The sequence below is a fragment of the Meriones unguiculatus genome, chromosome 4, assembly GCF_030254825.1.
Source record: "Meriones unguiculatus strain TT.TT164.6M chromosome 4, Bangor_MerUng_6.1, whole genome shotgun sequence".
NCBI classification, from domain to species: Eukaryota; Metazoa; Chordata; class Mammalia; order Rodentia; family Muridae; genus Meriones; species Meriones unguiculatus.
In genome coordinates, this window is record NC_083352.1 from 16819937 (window position 1) to 16840577 (window position 20641).

The 20641-nt window shown below is 39.7% G+C and overlaps 1 protein-coding gene across 1 annotated transcript in view; it reads right to left on the bottom strand.

Annotated features, from left to right (window-relative positions):
* Nucleotides 1-20641, bottom strand: part of Adam18 (ADAM metallopeptidase domain 18) — a 56589-nt gene that overhangs the window by 15697 nt on the left and 20251 nt on the right. Inside the window, exons 7-13 of the mRNA XM_060381273.1 lie at nt 20408-20473; nt 18540-18611; nt 18180-18349; nt 17419-17500; nt 7808-7944; nt 6339-6522; nt 1552-1647 (exon numbers count right to left, since the gene is read on the bottom strand). Coding sequence (XP_060237256.1) covers nt 1552-1647; nt 6339-6522; nt 7808-7944; nt 17419-17500; nt 18180-18349; nt 18540-18611; nt 20408-20473 — 807 coding nt within the window. The remainder of the gene's footprint in view (nt 1-1551; nt 1648-6338; nt 6523-7807; nt 7945-17418; nt 17501-18179; nt 18350-18539; nt 18612-20407; nt 20474-20641) is intronic.

A 20641-nucleotide genomic window follows, 5' to 3' on the forward strand; every position in this document is an offset into this window, starting at 1 on the left:
TTAATTATGAGAACTTATTACGCAGCTAATCAAAGATTATTGAAGTCTGAGCAACTAGTAAAATGATGGTTAAGAAATCTAAATAGAAAAAAGGAAAGGAAAGCCGCGAGTTATATGGTTTTGCTTTGCATTCAATTTGCAAAGCAATTCTAAGTATCATATGTGGGAACACAGAGCAGTACATTTACTCTGGAAAGTCACTCTTCCACTTTCTAAAGAAGTTTCATATCTACTTGCTGCAGGACCCAGCAGTCCCCACTACAAGCAACTAGCTAGATGTGAGTTGTAATATTTTTGTGAAAGTAAAATTACAAACATAGAAAGCCAATTGGTGAGTGTTAGAGACTGTGTGTGGATGACTGCGAAGAAGCGAGAGGCAACGGAACCACCACCCTTGAGTAAGATGCTGGTTATGATGTTGACTCTTCTAACACTCAGAAACTCTCATTAACCAAGTTTCACTGTATTAAGTTAGATATTAGTAGAAATTTTGAGGTAGATGATAGTATGAGTCTGTAATCCCAGAACTCAGGAGAAGGCAGCAGGAGGGTTTCAGGATTAAAGTCAGCCTGGATGTCAAATTCAAAAAAAAGAAAGAAAGAGAGAAAGAAAGAAGGAAAGAAAGAAGAAGGAAGGAAGGAAGGAAGGAAGGAAGGAAGGAAGGAAGGAAGGAAGGAAGGAAGGAAGGAAGGAAAGAAGGAAGAAAAAAAGAAAAATATAGGAAACCAAAAATGCCATAAAACCCAAGAATGTACAAGGCCCTGAGTTCAATCTTCAGCACCACAAGAAGTTGAGAGCAATTGGGGGAAAGGAACATAGGCAGTTTTAGTAGACTGGTGATTTGCAAGAATGGGAACCCTAAAGTATTTTGCCTTGCAGAGCTTGCATTCTCGTCCAGCCATAGTTGGATAGTTGGGGATACTGCTGTATTTCTGCTTCAGTTTATCATGCTTTTGTGTAAGAATCAAGAATGCACGCAGCCAGTGCTGGTGAGATGGCTCACTGGTTAAAGGCGCCTGATGCCAAGTCTGAAGCCTGAGTTCGATCCCTAGGGTACACTTGGTAGAGGGAGGAACCTAAAACCACAAGTTATCCTCTGGCCTTCATACATGCATCACAACATGCGTGCGTGTGTGCACACGTATTCCTGCAATAAAAATGAATTAAAATGTAGTCATCCCAGTGACAGAAACCATCTTGGCCGCTCTCGGTACATTTTCTTACCAACCTGTGACTGCTTTGCCCAGTGTGTGTTTTGTCTTCTAGTCACGTGATTTTCCCCAGTCCTCATTTATTTGACTTTATGAGTTATCAGACTATTGGCACAGTGTACTGTGTATATTTTATCCCGTCTGAGCATTGAGAAGATGATCAGTTTTGTGGTCTCCCTACCATAGACTAGGGAGCACCAGCTGGAGATGCCTTTTTAAGTCCATGGAACTTTGTCACGAAATCCCTCTTACATCCTCTGTGTCACTGCATGTAGACTTGGTAAATCTAGTCTTGTATTCCTGCACACAGGTTTCCCTCTGAGAGGTGCTGGCTGCTTACCTCACAGCTTGGTGTGCAACACGGCCCAGACCCACACTGTGCCGACGCTTTCAGTCGACAGGTTTCAGAGTTGCAGCACTCTCTGAACCGGCACTCCTACAATTTCATCAGAGACAGGATTCCAGTTAGGACAGGCCCCCGCTTCTTCTTCCTCCCCTCCCTTCTCCCCTTCCTTTCTGAGACGGACTATCATGTAGCCAAGGTTGCTCTACTGTACAGCAAAGGGTGCCAGTGACTCCCCGACCTTCCAGCGCCCCCCCCCCCGACCTCCCAAGGGCTGGGATTTTAGGAGAGCACCACCACTCCCAGCATAATAACCCTTGCTTCTCTGTCTTGACTTTAATTTACATGCTGTGCTCATGATTACATTCAGGGGAGCATCACCATCTTCAGATATATATACATATGTATATATATATATATATATATATATATATATTGCCCAATGTATATATAACAGTAAGAACTAAGGAAATATTATTTAAATTAGTTGTTGACCCATAAGATGAAAATTCGGGCAATTGACTCAGGATTTACTAATATGAAATATATTTTTGAGAGAAGTGTGACTTTTCAGGAGAAACTTTCTCCAGTTGTCTTGTTAATGATTTGTTAGCTTCATTTTCAATAGAAAATGAAGCAAAACTTTAGGAAGTGCAACCAAGACACAGTATTTATTCACAGACTCTTTCCTCCACCCAACAGTGTTAGTCATGGCCTACTTAAGACAGAAAACATCAACAATTGTCACAAAACAACAGCACATGGAGTCTGTATGTCATGACAGTGTTTGGAGGCTTCTCATGGCATGGCTGTTTGCAGGGACTCCATAGAGGGGACTTCTGGGATATCGCTATTTGTTTTGCTTTCACATAGTTCAGATGATACCCACATCTCTTGACTTCTCTATGGAAGACACATCAGTCCCTCTTCATTTCTATCCTGGTAATTTCAGGTCCTCCTGATTGGTCTTTGCTGTCTGGATGAGTCTTACTGCACACAAGATAGGGGACCAGTTAAGGGGAGTGGGGATCTGTTAATGTCAGAGTATGGCCACCTCAGGAAGTCACAGGACACCGGAAATGTCAGATTTTGTCTACAGACTAGAGTTGATCACTGTGGGTATTGGTGTGGAACTGGTCTCCCTGTCTTTAATAAAATGACTGGATTCCAGAAGAGGAGTGCTAAGTAACAACATTTAACCATACTGAAGGCAGGTGCAGGCAGCAAGGCAGGAGGTAAGGCTCGGAAGGCAGCTAGCGGTCTTGACCCGCAGGCTGGGAGCTCGCGTCACAGGCAGACGCGGTGCAGACACTTGTTTAGAGTAGCCTGGGTCCCTGTCCAGGTATCGGCTATGCTGCAGTCATTACTGGGCACTGTTATGGACATTTCCGTTTCTGCTATGTAAACATGTTCTGTTATGATTGCGGGGTTTTAGTTTGTCCACACCTGTTAGTTGTTTCATACGGAGCATGGTCTTTGCCAGCTGGAATTAGCTGAATTCTGAGGACCTTGAGGGGTATAAATATGACAGCCCAGAGGACGTCTGCACGGTAGCTTGGAGAAGTACACTTTCTGTGTTTGTTGTTTGTTGGTTTGCTGGTTACCTGGACTTCTGGATTTCCTGATGACAAATATTGGTTTTGCCCCCAAAAGAATCCTACAACCCTACCCAGCAGGGAGAAGAGGGCTACGTCCCCTTTCCCTTACAATGTTCTTTTTCTCCTACCTGGGGTTGGAGGTTGGAAGGGAGGTATAAGGTATAAGGAACCCTCAAATAAAGTAGGGTTTGAAAAACTAGTGCCTACAGGACACTGCTGGAAAGAGTCTTCTAGAGTCATTCTGTTGGCCAGATTCCTTGTGGCTGTGTGACTGGACTTTCTGCTTTTTTTTTTTTTTTTTTTTTTTGCTATCTATCAAGTATAGGCCAGTATTTTCTCCTAGAAACTACCTGGATTGTCCTATAACTCTTTGATGATGTCATACTGTGTCCTTTTCACTCTGTTTGTCCTTTGAGTCCCCCTCTTTCACATCTGACTTCTGTTGGATATTGTTCTCAGATTTTAAGGACTCCTGAGATTACACTTAGCCTACCTTTTCTTCAGGCTTGTAATCTTATTTATTTCTACAAGTAAGTACTTATTCTACATCTTTTGGGTGTGTGTGTGTGTGTGTGTGTGTGTGTGTAATGTACATAGCCACAAACTTCAGAATGTGAAGTGGAGACATCTATGAATGTCTGTCTTGCCTTCCACCAAAGCGTTGGTCTGAAATATGGATCTTAAAGCAGGCCAATGGGCCATGTGCTGTTCCTGCACGCTAAGCTCTGACACAAAGAGCCTCAGAATGGTCCAGGCCCACTAGTCTCTGTAGGACCAAACTGAGAGCATTAGCCAGTGATTTCACGATTACAGCTATTAAACTTTTAGGATATAAAAGCACCTACAGACCATATACACACAAATGGACATAAACATTCGCCAATAAAAATCTACTTGGCAGGGAGGAGATGAGGGAGGGAGGGTGGGATTGGGGAGGGAATGAGGGATACAGCTGGGATACAGAATTAACAAAATGTAACTAATGAGAAAAATAAAATTATGGAAAAAAAATTTACTTGGAAAAAATAGATGCCAGCTGGAGTTAGCCCTGCTCTCCATACTCTGTGGAAGAAAGATGTTTGCTATTTCTCAGAAAATTGTCTTATGAGGGACAAGTCTCAATGTTTTTGTTTTATTTTGAGATTATGTTTTAATTACAAGTTTTCAATTCCTTTTTTTTCTCTCCAAACCCTCCCAATACCACTCTCCACTCGCCTTCAAATTCATTGCCTCTTTTTTTCATCAACTGCATATATGTACTTGTATAAACATATATATCATAAAATATAACCTGCTGAGTCCCGAGTCCATATATTTTTCTGGGCTGACCATTTGGCTCTGACCAACAAACTGGTGTGTTTTTTCCAGGGGAGGGCCACCTCTTTCCATCCCAGCTTTTCTGAGTTGCTTGCAGTTCTTTGTGGAGGGTGAGGCCTCCTGTATCTCCCCCCCACCCCCCACCGTCCAGTTTGGCTTGTTCCTTAGTGTTGGTGGCCTACTTGTTCCGCTCAGGTTTGGGCAGTCTTGTTGGTGAGACTTTACAGGTGTAGCTTCTGGTGTCCGTGTGGGAGACACCGTCTTACGGAAGACTTCCTGATCCTCTGGCTCTTTCAGTATTTCTGCTCCTTCTGTGGTAGGTGTTCCCTGAGCTAGGTGCGGGAGTGTTTTGTAGATGTATCCATTGGGACTGAGCTCTACAACCCTCCATCTTGATTGGCTGTGGTTTTGTAGTGGTCTCTGCCTGTTGCAGAGACAAATTTCCTTGATGAGGGGTAAAGGCTACACATATCTGTAGGTATAAAGAAAAATGCTTGTAGATTGTTGTTTGCGATTACGCTGGTTTGGTTGTAGATTCTCCTCCAATCACCAGTTTCACTAGCACTGATGAGTAGGCGAGGTTTCCAGTACTATGTGTGGTCTCCCTTTGCTGAGTAGGTCTTAAGTCCCATTCGGTATGTGTGCCACTACGGCATCCACGGGATTATTGTGCTGTGCTGGTCAATGGCCTTGTATAAGTGTCATAGAAGGGTAGGAATGCCAGTTGTATCTCTCCTTTGGAAGCTTGCAGGACACCTTATGGTACCATGAAAGGTAGTCTTCGGGGGGGGGGGGGGGAGGGATGCAGGCCAATTCCAGCTCTGGGGCCTCCGGGGCCTGTTTCTGAAGTGTGTGTTATCTTCATCAGTAGGACTTAGCTCCCCCCTCAAGTGTGTAACCAAAGGCCCTAGCAACAGGGCGTATGACTGGGGGGTCTCTTAAAAAGACAGCCCTGACCAACAGCTCAAAGGAGGACTTTTGGAGAAGGCTCTGTCAGCCCAGATGAGAGAAGTTTGTTACAACTATATATGTGTATTTGCACGTGGAATTACATGTACTTTAGGTTGTGGGTTTCCTTTTCTTCTTTTTAAAATGATCGCCAGTACAAGTCCTTGTGTCCTTTTCAGCCATCCATAGTGTCATTTTACTTCCCTCCCTCCGTCTGTCTTTTTTACCTCCCTCCTGGATCTATGTGTTCTATCCACAAGCTGATCACTGTGACTCCGAGGGAGGATCAATAGTTTACAGTGCCATCGAGCCCACTGTGATAAGGAATATAAATACTGCTGTGGCTCAGGAGCCCACCCACAGCAAACTTTTCCTGCAAAGAGTAAAAATACTCTTCTGCAACAGTGAACAGGGAGGACATGCTAAAAGAATGGTGACAATCAGCCCAAACCCCATGACAGGTGTCTGCAAGCCCAGCCAGCACCCAAGAGGCAAGTTGGGAGATCATGAGGTTAGGGGCCTATGCAGTAGAACCCTGTATCAAAAGAGAAGTCTGTTTATAATTCTAGAAACTCACATAGTAGCCAAAGACTGCATTGTTTCCTTCTTTCATTAAAAGCAGCCAGCATTTTCTTAAGTCAGGGAGATGGCACCACGTTTAGTGGCAGGAAAATCCAAGAGCAGCACAGTGCTGCTGCGTATCAGTAAAGTCAAATAGCATGAGGGTCACAAGTTCAAGGTCAACCTTGGCCACACAAAACCCTGTGTTATCACAAAAGCAATTCATTCATTTATTTTTCTTCTTTCTCACATATTAGATGGATGGCAAAGATGTCATCATATATAGCCAACACATACTATGACAACATGCTTTGTACGGACCAGAACAACTGTGGTCAAACATGAATGCGAGCTACTCACCGTGTCATTGCCACAGTCACATTCTTCATTAGCTTCCACGATTCCATCACCACACACGGAATGATTTAGTTGTAGCACTTGCACATTTGAAAGGTTACCAACACATTTCACCTCAAAATTTGAAGCATAACGCCTGTAGTCATGCACACTACAGTTGCTAAAAGTCTTCATCCCGCTGGAACTCCTAAAGCGAAATGATAAACAAGCCTACTAAAACACCACATCTAGACAATGCTCCATTGGTAAGTCATGTGACCCACAGGGCATGTGACTCACGAGATGGCTCAAATAAAAACATATACTTCAGAAGAGGTTAAATCAAACATAATTAAACCTGAGGTTTAGATTGCTTGACTTGAATGTAATCTGAAATACTATGCTTCTTACAAACTGCTATGATTGCATTCTCCTATTGTGTAGGACCCTGTGGCTGTGATCAAGGCCTAATGAGAGCTAGGAGTCCTGTTCATGCGGTGGAGATTCCACCCTCTATGGTTTAACGTCTTGTGTCTAGTGTCCTCTTTCTCCTCTCTGTTCCTATCTATCTGCAGATAGCGCACAGTGCCTCACTTGTAAAATCTCTCCTTGAACCACAAATTCCAGATTACACTGCTCAAAATACTGTTACCATATGCCATGTCTGCTTTAGCATTTCACATGGAACTCATCAAATTCATTTTAAATTGCTTTTAAAAATTGATTTAAGTTAAATGTACATTTACCAGAAAGTGATAATTTTCTAAGTCGTCTAATTTAATAATTAACATACTCGGGTTTTTTTTTTCTAGAACGCTCACTCTAAACTCTTTCTTAAATTTCCATTTTATTGTCTTAGTTGTGGATTGTTTTTATTGAGTTTCCTAGATAAGGAATCATAATGCATACAACTTTTCCTCCTTTAAATCCTCCCTCTTTTCTCTTTACAACAAATAGTAACTAAAGCTCCCAGAGAACTATATTGCATTATTAAGGGTATCATTAGACAACAAAGTAGCAACAGTATCATGTATGGAAATAAGATTTCACAGTTTTTCCTCAACATTGAATTGTATTCCTCAAATTCCCTCTAATGAAGATATCTTGGTAACACGCTATAGCGTATCCCAGACTCATACATCACATGGAAAGTATTCTATATAGCTTATCAAGCATGATAGAATTTCCAACTTATAATATGAAAATTAATTAAAATGTCAATGTTTATCAAATCATAGAATTAATCTTGGAGGCATGTGTATAAAATTAATCATGATTAGGCATTGGAGAGATGGATCGGCATCCATATTATATTTCGCCACCATCTGTAATTTCAGTTCTAGGGGATCTTGGATCTGGTATCCTCTTCCGTCCTTAGTGAGCACCAAGCAAGCAAACGGCATAAAAAAAACACACCCAGGCAAAACATACATGAAATGAAATAAATAAATCTGATGAAGAATTAAAACAAAATTCATCATAAACAGTCTTACAATGCTTCCTGTTGCATGATACACGGAGCTCTGGGACAGGAACAATTATTGACATCATCATATGTTAATCCTATCTGCAGGCCAATCAGTTGAGCAATAACCACTGAGAATCCCTCCAAACCTAAGTCTTCTGGATACTAAAATAAAGACAATTAAAGAGAGAAATCATTATATAAGAATAAAGCAAAGGCAAGTAATAAATATCTTTGCAATAACAAAATTTTATTCTCTTAATTCCTTTTATGTTCAGGGTATATTATAATACTTTACTTTGCTATACATAGCTATGCTAATTGGCTACTTTAATTTACCTGCAAGTTTTTATTTAAACATTCATTAAAATCAAATGATTAAAAAAAACCTATAGAACAAGCCAGGAGCGGTAGGTAGTACACGCCTGTAATCCCAGCGCTCAGGGAGGCAGAGGCAGGGAGATCTCTGTGAGTTTGAGGCCACCCTGATCTACAAAGCAAGTCTAGGGCAGCCAAGGCTACACAGAGAAATCCTGTTTCAAAAAACAAACAAACAAACAAAAAAACTAGCTAGTAGGTATGCTTCCCTGATGTCTAAGTATCTAAGTTTGAAATCCTGAGTGTTGCAATCTGAAAGTTAAAGCCAAAACAGGGCATGGGGAATGACACCCAATTTGGGAACATCAGATTTGGGGGTAAAATGTAGACGCTGGAGTCTTAATGCCCAGTAACACAGGAGCTGCAGCCTTCTACTTTTAAAGTTGTCTAACTGAAAATAAATGGTTGGCTAAAGTCATGCAGATGAAGAAACTCCTCAAAATGAAACAACTTTCAAGTTAAACTGCCCCAAACCATTTCAGTCACAAAGCTATCACAGTGAGTTCTGCAGATGTGAAAAGCAAGCCATGCGGCACCCTTCTCCAAGGTGAATCCACCTCATTCACGCCTGGCTCACCTCCTTACAACGTCCTCAACCCCCCAGATCTGGCCAGATCCCAGTCCAGTGCCCCAACCTGTGCTGGTCACACAGTTGCCTGCACTGCTTCCACTAGGGCCCACCCTGCCTCGGCCGCCTATGCCAACCCAACATCTCTACCCAGTCATCCCTCCTCCAACACCCCAGGCGTGGACCACGACACACATTATGCACACCAGTGTGGTCCCCACTGTTCACTTGACTTCATTCCATCTCAGCCAGTGGTTCTTAGCTTCCTAATGCTGCAGCCCTTCTGTTGGTATAACGTTCTTTTGGAATGTATACACCTTACCCTTGTTCATTCAAATGCTGATTTCTCTCTGGTTTCAATCCGGACATTGCATTGTGATACTTATTCTAAGAATCACCTGTCTCAACTTTGTGTAAACATGCCAAAATAAAACAACCAGCCACAGTGTTGAGCAATGGAGAGGAAGGAGTAGGAGGGAGAGGAGAGGAGCCAGAGGACAGGAAGGAGTGGGAGGCAAAGGAGCTGGGAGAGGAGAGTGGCTGGAGGAACAATGTGGAGAAATGACCTAAGATTTCACAAAAAGCAAGTATAGTGGGTGAATCTAAATGTTAGGAAACTATGAGGGCTTGGAGATTTAGGATAGAGTAACTATTGCCCAGCATTGTTTTCTAGGTTAACTAAAGAAATCATAGTCTCTGTGTGGTGATTTGGTTATATAGCTGTTTAGGATTAACAGCAGCATTACTAAAAGATATATCAATAGTAAATAAAAAATATCACACCTTCAATACAGTTCCTCATATTGTGGTAACCCCCAGCCATAAGATTATTTTGTTGTTACTTCATAACTGCAATTTTCCTACTGTTATGAGTTGCAGTGTAAATGTCTGATATGGATCCCCAAAGGGGTTGTGAACCACAGGCTGAGAACCACCCATCTAGGCCATTTCTAACTTCTAGGACCAACTTGTCCCTGAATCCTCTCTTTTTTCCTAACCTCTATCCACAGCAGACACAGAACTAACAAAGAATTTCACAGGCGCAGAGTTCATTGCAAAAATACCAGCATTCTGAAAGATCAAGCAAGGATCTCCTCTCCAAAACCTCCCAGTCCTGTAGAAATGTTTGCTGATCAGAATTACTTAGAAGAACCCTCAGGAAGAAGAATTTAAAAGAAAAAATTATAAACTTCATGAAATAATTCAAAGAGTTTAAGGAATACACAAGGAAACAGCTCAATGAAATTAAGAAGAATAAATGTCTGTCTATGTGATGCCTAAGAAAAGACAAATATAAAGCTGATGGAAATGAAGACAATCTAGGACTTGAAAATGGAATTTAGAAAAGAGACAGAAACAGGAAATGTGGGATATCATACAAATATCAAACCTCCAAATTGTAGGCATAGATGAGATAGGAAACCTTAGCCGGTGGCAGAGACCAGAACCTTAACAAGAGCATAGAAGAAAATTTCCCCAAGCTAAAGAAGACACACCTATACAGATATAAGAAGCACAGAACAGCAACATCCCCATGGAGGTTGAAATAGTAATAAAAAGCTTCCCAACTTAAAAAAAATTCAACCAGGCTTTCAAAAGAACTAATCAAATATATTTATATATGTAAGGAGCACTACCAAACTCATTCCATGAACCCAGTACCACACTAATACCCAAACTAGGTAAAGACACAACAACCAAAGAGAACTACAGTCTGATGCCTCTAGTGAATATAAATTCACAATATTCAACAAAATACTTGCAAACAGAACACAGACATACATCAAAAAGATTATCCACCTCATGATTAAGTTGGCTTTATCTCGAAGAATGCAGGGATGGTTCAATATATACAAATCGACAAATGCAGTTAACCACATAATGGATATAAAGATGAAAAGGCTACATGACCAGCTCAATAGATGCAAGAAAGGCCTTTGACAAGATCTGACATTTCTTCATAACAAAAATCCTAGAGAATGTAGAATCAGAGGGAATATACCTTGATATAATAAAAACTATATGAGAAATCCACAGCCAACATCATCCTAAATGGAGAAAACTTGAAGTCAGGAATGAGACAAGGCTGTCCACTGTCCTCACTCCTTTCCAGCACTGTGTTTGAACCACTAGCTGAAGCAATAAGGCAGGAGAAAAAAATTAAAGGAAAACAAATAAGGAAAGAAGAAATCGAGCAATCCCTATCTGCAGATTATAATAATATACATTTTATTATTCATAAGAAAACTTCTATAAATGCTAAACAGATTCAGAAATGTAGAAGGATACAGAATCAACTTGAAACAATCAATTGCTTTTCTATAAACTACCAACAAGCATACAGAGAAAGGGGTCATGGACACAATCTAATTCACAACAGCTTCAAAGAGAAGAAAATATTTTGGAATAACCCTAAACAAGGAAAACTTTACAATGAAAACTTTAAACCTCTGAAGAAAGAGATAAAGACACTAGAAAATGGAAAGGAATACCATGCTGAGATTGATTAAAATGATGAAAATGACCATTTTTACCAAAAGCCATTTACAGAATCAATGCAATCCCAATCTAAACCCTTACCTCATTTCCAAAGAAATAGAAAAAAACATCTATTGTAAAGCTCAAATGAAGCCACAAAAGACCCAAAATAATCAGAATAAAACTAATAATGTCATAGGAATTACCGTTTCAGACAACAAGCTATATCACAGAGCCAGAGTAATAAAAACAGTATGTTAATAGCACACTAACAGACATGTAAACCAACAGAACAAGACCAAAGACCCAAATGTGAGCAGGCCTAGCTTCAGCCGTTTAATATTTGACAAAGATGCCGAAAAACCTATGTCGGCGACAAGAAAGAAGCTTCAACAAATTGTGCTGGGAAAACTGCAGAAGCATGAAATTAGACCCACATTGATCACTGTGCACCAAAACTAATTCCAACTGGATTAAGACCTCAATGTGAAACCTGAAACCTATAGAAGAAAGTACAGGCAGCATCTCCTCTCACAGATGGAGGGGAAGACTCTGTGACTAGGTCTCCATTTGCCCAAGAAATAAGGCCAGGAATTGACAAACTGCCCTTTGTAACAGTAAATAGCTTCAGCAGGGGGAAAAAAAACAACAACAATCAACTGGGTAAAGAGGAAACCACAGACTGGGACAGAATGGTGATCAGCTATACACCTAACATATTATACTAATATATTAACATCTATTAATTATATATTAATATATTTATATAACTATATCTATATTAATACAATAACTTATATTAACATAAATATAATATATTGTGACAAATAATAACATATTGTATTAATATTAACATATTATATTAACATCCAGAATATGTAAAGAATCCAAAAAGCAAAAACCCAAAGACAACAACAAAACAAATAATTTTAAACATGGACGAGTTCTCAAAACAATGTTAAGAAATGATTTTTAAAACGTGTCTAGCAATTGGGGAAATTCAAATCAAAACACTTGAGATTTCATCTTACCCCAGTCAAAATGCCAACGATCAACAAAGCAACTGACAACAAAGGCTGGAGAGGGTGTGGGGAGAAGGGACCCCTGCTTCACTGTTGGTAGGGCCGCAAACTAGTCCAGCCACTCTGGATTTTACTGTGGAGAATTCTCAAAACGCTGAAAATACATCTAACATATTTATGCATATGCTCAAAGCACCTGATACCCTACTCCACAGACACTTGCTCAGCCATGTTCATGGCTGTTCCACCCACAACAGGGAGGAGGTGAAACCACCATCTACACAATGAAATTCTATTCAGACAGGAATAAAAATAACATCATGAACTTTGCGGATAAATGGATGGAACTATAAAAGAGCAAATGGAGTGAGGTAACCCAGACCCAGAAATACAAATGTAGCATGTTCTCTCTCGTCCGAGGCCCCAGGCTCCAAGTCTTCCAATGTGCATGCGTACACTGCAGAAACCAGGAGAGGTAAAGGGGATCCAGTTCTAAGAGGAGATAGGGTGGTAAAAGAGAAGGGAATAAACAGCAGGGCACTGGAACTACAGGGAACTGAGAAGTGCTGAGAGTGAAGAAATAGTCTTCTCCAGGGAAGAGCACTCCTCCCCCTGTGGGTTATTTTATAACAGTCATCCCTGAAATCACACACACACACACACACACACACACACGTGATGGTAACAGACTGAAGATGTTGTACTTGTTTATTTCATGTATTTTTTTACTAAAGAAAAAGAGGTCATGGATTTGAGGGAGAGCAAGATGGGGTACCTAGGAAGGATGAGAGGGAGGACAGAGAAGATGAAATGACATAGTTACATTTCAATTCCAAAGAAGAAAAACAAATAAGAGAGAATAAGACTAAAAAAATAAAAACAAAACCTATGGAAGCCAGAGCTAAAATGAAAAACTTCAGTGAATCGAGTACTCTTTTTAAGTAATGGAAAACCTATTTTATATTCCTAACGAGACTATATTGATCCGAGGAAAGGAATGCAGTTTGATAACGCCATGGGTCTCGGGAGCTAAAATGGAATTTTGAGAAGCATCTAGTTTATTGTGTTCTCGTTTTGCTAGCATGTCGTGTGTCTCACAGTGTCTGGCTTCTAAAACTACAGTTTCTGCCACCTGCAGAGTAATTGTGCACCATGACACCAGGATTCTGAAGCTAAATCTATCTACTATCTACTGCTTTAATAAAAAAATACTCATTAAGCAATGGCCTAAAATGGAATTATAGCTAGAGTAGCTCAAATTTCCCTTCTTTTTGCTTTGTAAATTATTACATTATCAGGCTGATATGTCCTTCTCTGGTCAGGGTTTTCAATCAATAATTCTAAGTATGTATTTAAAATGTTCTTGACTCTGCATAAATCCACGTGACTGTCTAAATGTCTGTATTGGTCCTTTGAAAGAAGAAATGAATGAATTATTTTGCCTTGTTAAAAACCAAATTTGGAAAACCAAACAAATAAACACAAAGAGAATCAGAGCAGGGAGAAATAAGTTATAGAAAGAAAAAATAAACCTCATGAAGAGTTGAGTTGTAAAAAAAATAAAAACATCAAGATTCCTTGCTAAATGAACTAAGGAAACAAAGTTATGACTCTTATAAAAGCACCAAGGAGAGAGATATATTAAAAGACATGTCACACAAAGAGTTAATTACATGCTTGCATAGTTGACAATTTAGAAAAAAAATGAGCTGCTGCCCGCTTTCCTGTGGTTTACAACTAAGAACTGTTTTTATAGTTTTAAAATGCCTTAAAATTTCAAAGAAAAATATTTCGTGGTACATGAAAACTATACTTCATTCAACTATGACTATCCACGAATAAAGTTTTATTGGCACACAGTTGGCTCTTCGACTGTGAAACTGAGCTCCTGTAGTCTGCTAATCTTTGAACCGGCACTTTTCTTATACCTTATGGCATACAATTAGGAGCAGCACGGGACGTTTAAACAAGAGAAGAGAAAAGGCTGACTTAGGAACATTAGTTTTGTCAAGCTGGCACAATCACCGGAGGAGTGTGTTTCAATGAGAGATCGCCCACACTGGATTGGCCTGGGGCATGTCGGGAGGATTGTCTTGACTAAGTTAATCGACCTGAAAAGATTCAGCCTGCCGCAGGCAGTACCATTCTCCAGGGAGTGGGGGTACTGAGTTGAGAACTAGCAAGCAAGGAAACATGTACACATTCATTTCTCATGGCTCTTGACTGTGGGCATGACCGCTTGAAGATCCGGACGCCATGACTTTCCTGATTTGATGGACTGTAACCTGGAATTGTAAGCTGACTGAATCCCTCTCTTCCTTGAGTTGTATTTCGCCAGAGTATTTGATCAGAGCCACAGAAATGAATGTAAAACAGGGACAGATGAGGGTAACCTGCTTCTGTTGTCAAAAACACCAGAGAGGGGCTTGGGCTTCCCTTATTTTTGTTGATGCAACATCTGCAGCTGTCTTACATTGTAGCCTTCAGTCCACCACAGTTAAGGTCTTGTGGTGACAGATTTAGTGAAGCCATGCACTCGTCACAAGAACTAGTGAAGGAAATAAGAGTGAGGCATGATGCTCGGTTATCTGTCTCTCAGGCTCATAAGACAAAAGCAATTTTCTACCATGGGAGCTGAAAAGAACCGTTTTATCAGGCTACAGATCCCTGAGGAAACAACAGAAGGTGCTCAGAAACTCTGGGATTAGGAAACCAAGTTATACTCCAACTAGAGCCATATGCTACCATCAATAGCCCTGGGAATGGGTTATCTCTCTTTGAGTTGTTGACCATGGACCCACAAACAGACACCAGCCACCTCTTATCTTTAAGGCCACTCTGCAGGATGGAACTTAGACCTGCCACTGTCAACAAGATCAAGAATCTGTGGCTAGATAGGTCACGGTCCCTGTTGGAGAGTCTACTGTTATTCTGCTAAACGGACACAGCATTAACACGACTCGTAATGACTTTCTGCTATCCCTATAGGTCAGGGTATCTCTCAGCCCTCATCAGAGAAGCCTCTCCTTGAAGAGAATGGCCAATGTGCAGAGGGGCAGAGATTTGGGTGTGCTCAGTCCTGACTGGAGATAAGTATCATACTCCTCCCCCCACAGTCCAGGGATCTATAGGGGAGAGGGGGCAGAAAGGCATGGAGTCAGGGGTGGCAGATGACTTCAAGGAAACCGGTTTCCAGACATAACACAGCAGATGGGCGTACATATGATCTCACAGCAATGATGACAGCACCCGTGAGACCTGCACAGATTCAAGACAGACAAAAATCTCAGCATGGAGGCGGGCAAGTGACTTTGAGGTCCCACTCTCTGGATGAGGAACCATTGATGTGTGATTGTGACTGAGAGAGGGAAAATCTTTTTTTTTTTTTAATGGTGTGAAACCCTTATATCTAGGAATAATCTGACAGCACAAATGGACTGGATGCATTTAAAAGAGGTAAGGGAGAGGGAAAGCAAGGGGCAGGGACGGGGATGCATGTGCCAAAAAAAAAGTTCTAAAAAAACTAGCAAATATTATTTGTTTGTTTTCAAAAATTATTTTTTGAAAAAGAAAAGTAAGTTACTTCCTCAATCCCTGAGTGAAGGACTGTTGTCAGGACTCATAGAAAAGTGCTCTCAGGTAGAAGGGAAATCTGCAGACAGAGGAGCAAGTAGCTAAACAAACCTGACTGTGCTCCAAGCAAGACTGGGAGAGTGATTCCATTGCCTTTCCGGGAGCACTCACCCGTGCACACACACACACACACACACACACACACACACACACACACACACGGGTACACGGTTCCCAAAGGATACACAGTTATCCAGGAGACCCCAGAGCAGGAGCCAGGAGGTTCTGGATCCTAGAGCATGTGGGTGAGGGACTGAGGCAAAAAGAAGTGATTACAGGCACCTTGGGGTGAGACAGAACCCTAAAACTAGAGAGAAGAAGATGAAGCAAAATGATTTTAAATGTTCACATGGAGTTAATAAGGATTGGAGAGAAAATATAAAACCAAAAAAAAAAAAAAACTAACAGAAAATTAATATAATACAACTTATCAGGTCAACAATTAATATCCACACAGAAAAGGCTTCTGCATAACCAGCATACGGGAGAGTAAGAGAGAGAACGTCTGAGCACCATTCTACAGAACGGTGGTTCTCAATGCCGAGACCCTTTAACACAGTTCCTCATGTTGTGGTGACCCCCAAGCATGAAATTATTTTGCTGCTACTTCATAACTGTAATTTTTGCTACTGTTCTGAATCATCATGTTAATGTCCATGTTTCCAATGATCTTGGGGGACCCTTGTGAAAGGGTGATTTGACTCCCAAAGGTCAACCTGTCGCCATCCAGCTGTTTAGAACTGTTGCTACAGAAGATGCAAGTAAGCTACAAACAGGTGAGAGAGACAAGTATGGCTTTGAAATTTCAAGCGGAAGCTGAGACAACCAGAGACTAGTGAATTCCAAGGTGTGTGTGTGTGTGTGTGTGTGTGTGTGTGTTGACACAATTAATCAGATATTTAAAAGAATCAAATGCCTTCTCTGTCACACAACTCTCATGTGAGGCAGTGGAATGTGAAACAGAAACATACATGTTCCAAAGGAGAAAGAGCAAATACTGTCACGTGCAGGGTCAAGAAGGCATGTTGCCTAGAATGTCTGTAGAGTAGAGGAAGAAGACTTTCTCAAAGATGTAACAAGGTAGCCATATTTTGGACAAATCAAGGTGATGCAATTATTAAATCCAGGAAGGACCAATTGTTGTGTAAATAAAAGCAATCTAATATTGGTTCGTTATTTGGCTCTTAAGAGAATAAAATGAAATTCGTGAAAACAGCGTGGCATGTTATAAAATGGCAAACACAGGTTGACGGCTTTTGCCTAAACCTTGGACACGCAGAGGCGTCTTGACTTTTGAGCTAGTGTTTGCGTTACTTAAAATCTAAGGCAACTTTACCAAATGTCACAACTGGTTAGTGCAAAGATGTCTTTGTGCTATAATAATTATAGTCAAAATTTGTAATACAAGGAGATGTTTTTGAATTTGAACAACTCTGTCCCAGGAGAATATATGCATGTAGGAAAAACCAACTTGGGAGAAACATTTAACCACTGCATTAACACTTACATGGTGTAAGGTTGCTAAAAAGTAGCAATTAGTGAAGAATGAAAACAACATACCATACCAATACCCACAGAAGAGCTTTCATTGCACAGTTCACTCGGTGACGCTGCTCCGATATATTTCGGATGTTTCCTGTAACTGCACAATGATGGTTTGACTTTGTATTTGTGTAATTATGTAGAACAATATAAAAGCATATATTTACCACCCCACGAGGTTAAAAAATTACTTGAGAAACATAAAAAGTTCCAATCTGGATATCTAAGAAAGCATGTAAACTATCCAAATTATTGTAATTATTCACTTGCTATCAACTTTCTTTCTTCACCTGGTTCCCAGATGTGTTATTATTTTATTATCTGAAGTGCTACTGAGTTTCCCTTATGCAGTAATTCCTTAGGTCACTAAAAGTTGAAAAGTCAAGAAAAGAACTTGTATGACAAACCAACCTACACAAATCTATCCCGTGAAAAAGTACACATGAAATACATTAGTCTGTATGGGTAATATTAAACAAACAGATCTTATTAATTAGATTAGACTGATATAATTTGCAGAAAGCTGATATACAAACTCAGGAAATTTAGGACTTGTTTACATGAATTCTACTTTAAGTATGAAACCACACCAAGATAAAATTGATCATCATTGCTTTTAATTTTAAACTATCACCTTCATAATATGGACATATTTTGTCATATATATAATTTTATCTAATGATATATATATATATATAAAATCTTAGAATAGGATAGATACAAAGTTGAGCTTAATGGGATTATTGATCTGTTTATCACGCAAAACACTGTCTACTCACATGAGTAAGTGTGTTATCTCATGGGGGGACTGTCGGATATGATGATCTTGTCTCCAGCCCAGTAGTCTTTGTAAAATATCATTAGCATCTCCATCAGTGGGAATTTGATTTCTATCTGACCACAGTTCCAAGGAAGCTAACATAACAGTCAATTCCAGCTGAGTGAACATCTATGAATAGGATTACAGTGAATGTTGCAAAAACATCAACCATTCTATCAAATACAGAAAAGTTCACTAGAGTATTGGGAACATTAATAGAATATATTCAAGCAACTAATTTTCATACTTATAAAATGCAAATTGTAGTCAATGGGGTTTTTTTTCCATAAAATTAGAAATCAGAATTGTAAAAACTTACAGTGTTGACAAGCCCAATAATCTGGAAAATTTTCTGTGATACAGCCTTAATGTCAGATCCCATATAATCATACTGAAATAGAAATTTAATGTTTTAGGATTATTAAAAGAATATGGTACTAAATTTTCAACTGTTAGATTATTTTTGTAACACAGGACAAGCATAGGCTTTATCAAGCATTTCCACATGGTAATACTTTTATTTTATTTTATTTTATTATTTTGGTTGTTGTTGTTTTGTTTTGAGACAGGGTTTCTCTTTGTGTAATCCTGGCTGTCCTAAAACTTGCTTTGTAGAGCAAGTTGGCCTCGAACTCAGAGATTTGCCTGCTTCTGCCTCCCAAGTGCTAGGATTAAAGGTGTGCCACCACCTCTCAGCTGTTATTAAAGTTTTATTTTATTATTAGAATTATAATTTTATAGTAATTATAATGTAATTATATGTAATTTATATTAAACATAATTGCATAATAAATTGTAATTATATAATACAAAAATAAATTTGTAATTTGTAATTTTCATTAAAAACAACAACAAAGCCTGGTGGTGGTGGTATATGCCTTTAATCCCAGCACTTGAGAGGCAGAGGCAGGAGGATCTCTGTGAGTTCCAGGCCAGCCTGGTCTACAGAGTGAGTTCCAGGACAGCCAGAGCTACACAAAGAAATCCCATCTTGAACAAACAAAAAACAAAAACAAAGACACAAGGGTACACTGGCATTTGGAATGGACTCAGTGTAACTTCTCAGACTCTCAAGCAAAAAAAAGGATAAAACAAGAGGCACTGACACAGCTCTGCAGATTCCATCCCACACTGAATGGGCCTCTACAGCTGGAAATTGTATAACAATTCCACTTGTAGGTAGATTCTCAAAAGAAATTATCTACAAAATTTTATGGGCAAAGATATTGATAGCAACTTTATTCTTTATAGCTTCCAGCTTTAGTATTCTTCATATTAGTATAAGATAAAAACTGTAAATTAATCTTCAAAAAACACCATGCTGTGCAAAAGAATATAGATACTAATATAGTATGTCATCTGTGTTCCATGTTCATGATATTCATAACATTACAACATTAATTAACAAAATAAAAATGTAAAGAGCACCAGGACTGGTATACATATGTGTAGAAGAATTGTAATACAGCAACATGGCTGCTCTGATCACATCCAAAAATCTTCTAGGTCTGCAGGATCCAGCTGGAATGACACAGCTTTAATCCCTGTGGCTGGAATACAGACATGCCCTTGGGTACACACCTTTAATCTTAAACAATGAAGGTAAAGTTAAGTTGTAAAAGGAAGCATCCATGTTTGAAAGTGACTTCTAATTGATGGGCAGACAACATGATGAATCAGAGGAAGATTTAACGGAACAGGATACGCCCAACTCTAACAAGAACAGAACAAGAAAGAGAGGAGATTGGGAGTGCAGAGAAGGGCAGCTGAGTTGAGGTCAGTCAGTCTTTAGAGAGTCAGTAGAGAAGGCAGTAAGTTCAGTAGAGTTGAGTTCAGTACAGTACATTATACTATTTTACTTTACATTAATGTACACTGTATCACAGTGTAACTTTCTTACTGTTCAGTTGCCTTTTCAAAAATTTAATTTCATAAAGCAGGCAACACTGAGTGAATAAGGATTAAAGAAGGAGGTGAAGCACACACACACCTGTTAAGTCAGAAGTTAAGTCAGAGAAAACAAATCGTTTCTGTCTCTATTAAGGAAGAAATAGAGGAGGGCAGGGGGAGCGAGTGAGGAGTTGAGCAGAAAAGAAAGGGAAATAGAAGAGGAGATAGCACAGTTGAGAAGAGAAGGAAATGAAATAGGAGGAGACAGGAAGGAGGCAAGAACGGAGATTGACTTACCAAAGATTTTTCCACTATAATGTGCAATTTTAGACTTTGAGGTAATAGTTGTGAATAATTTTTATCCTGGAAAACAATCAAAAAATATATACTAATTGTCACTGTGTACTAAGCTTCCTAAAAGCAAGAGTTAACATGCAAAGAAATCAGGAAAGACATACGTAAAACCATCATCAAGACCCAAATATAAAAAACATTACTTTCACTTCAAAACATGAGATATTCCCTGTGAAG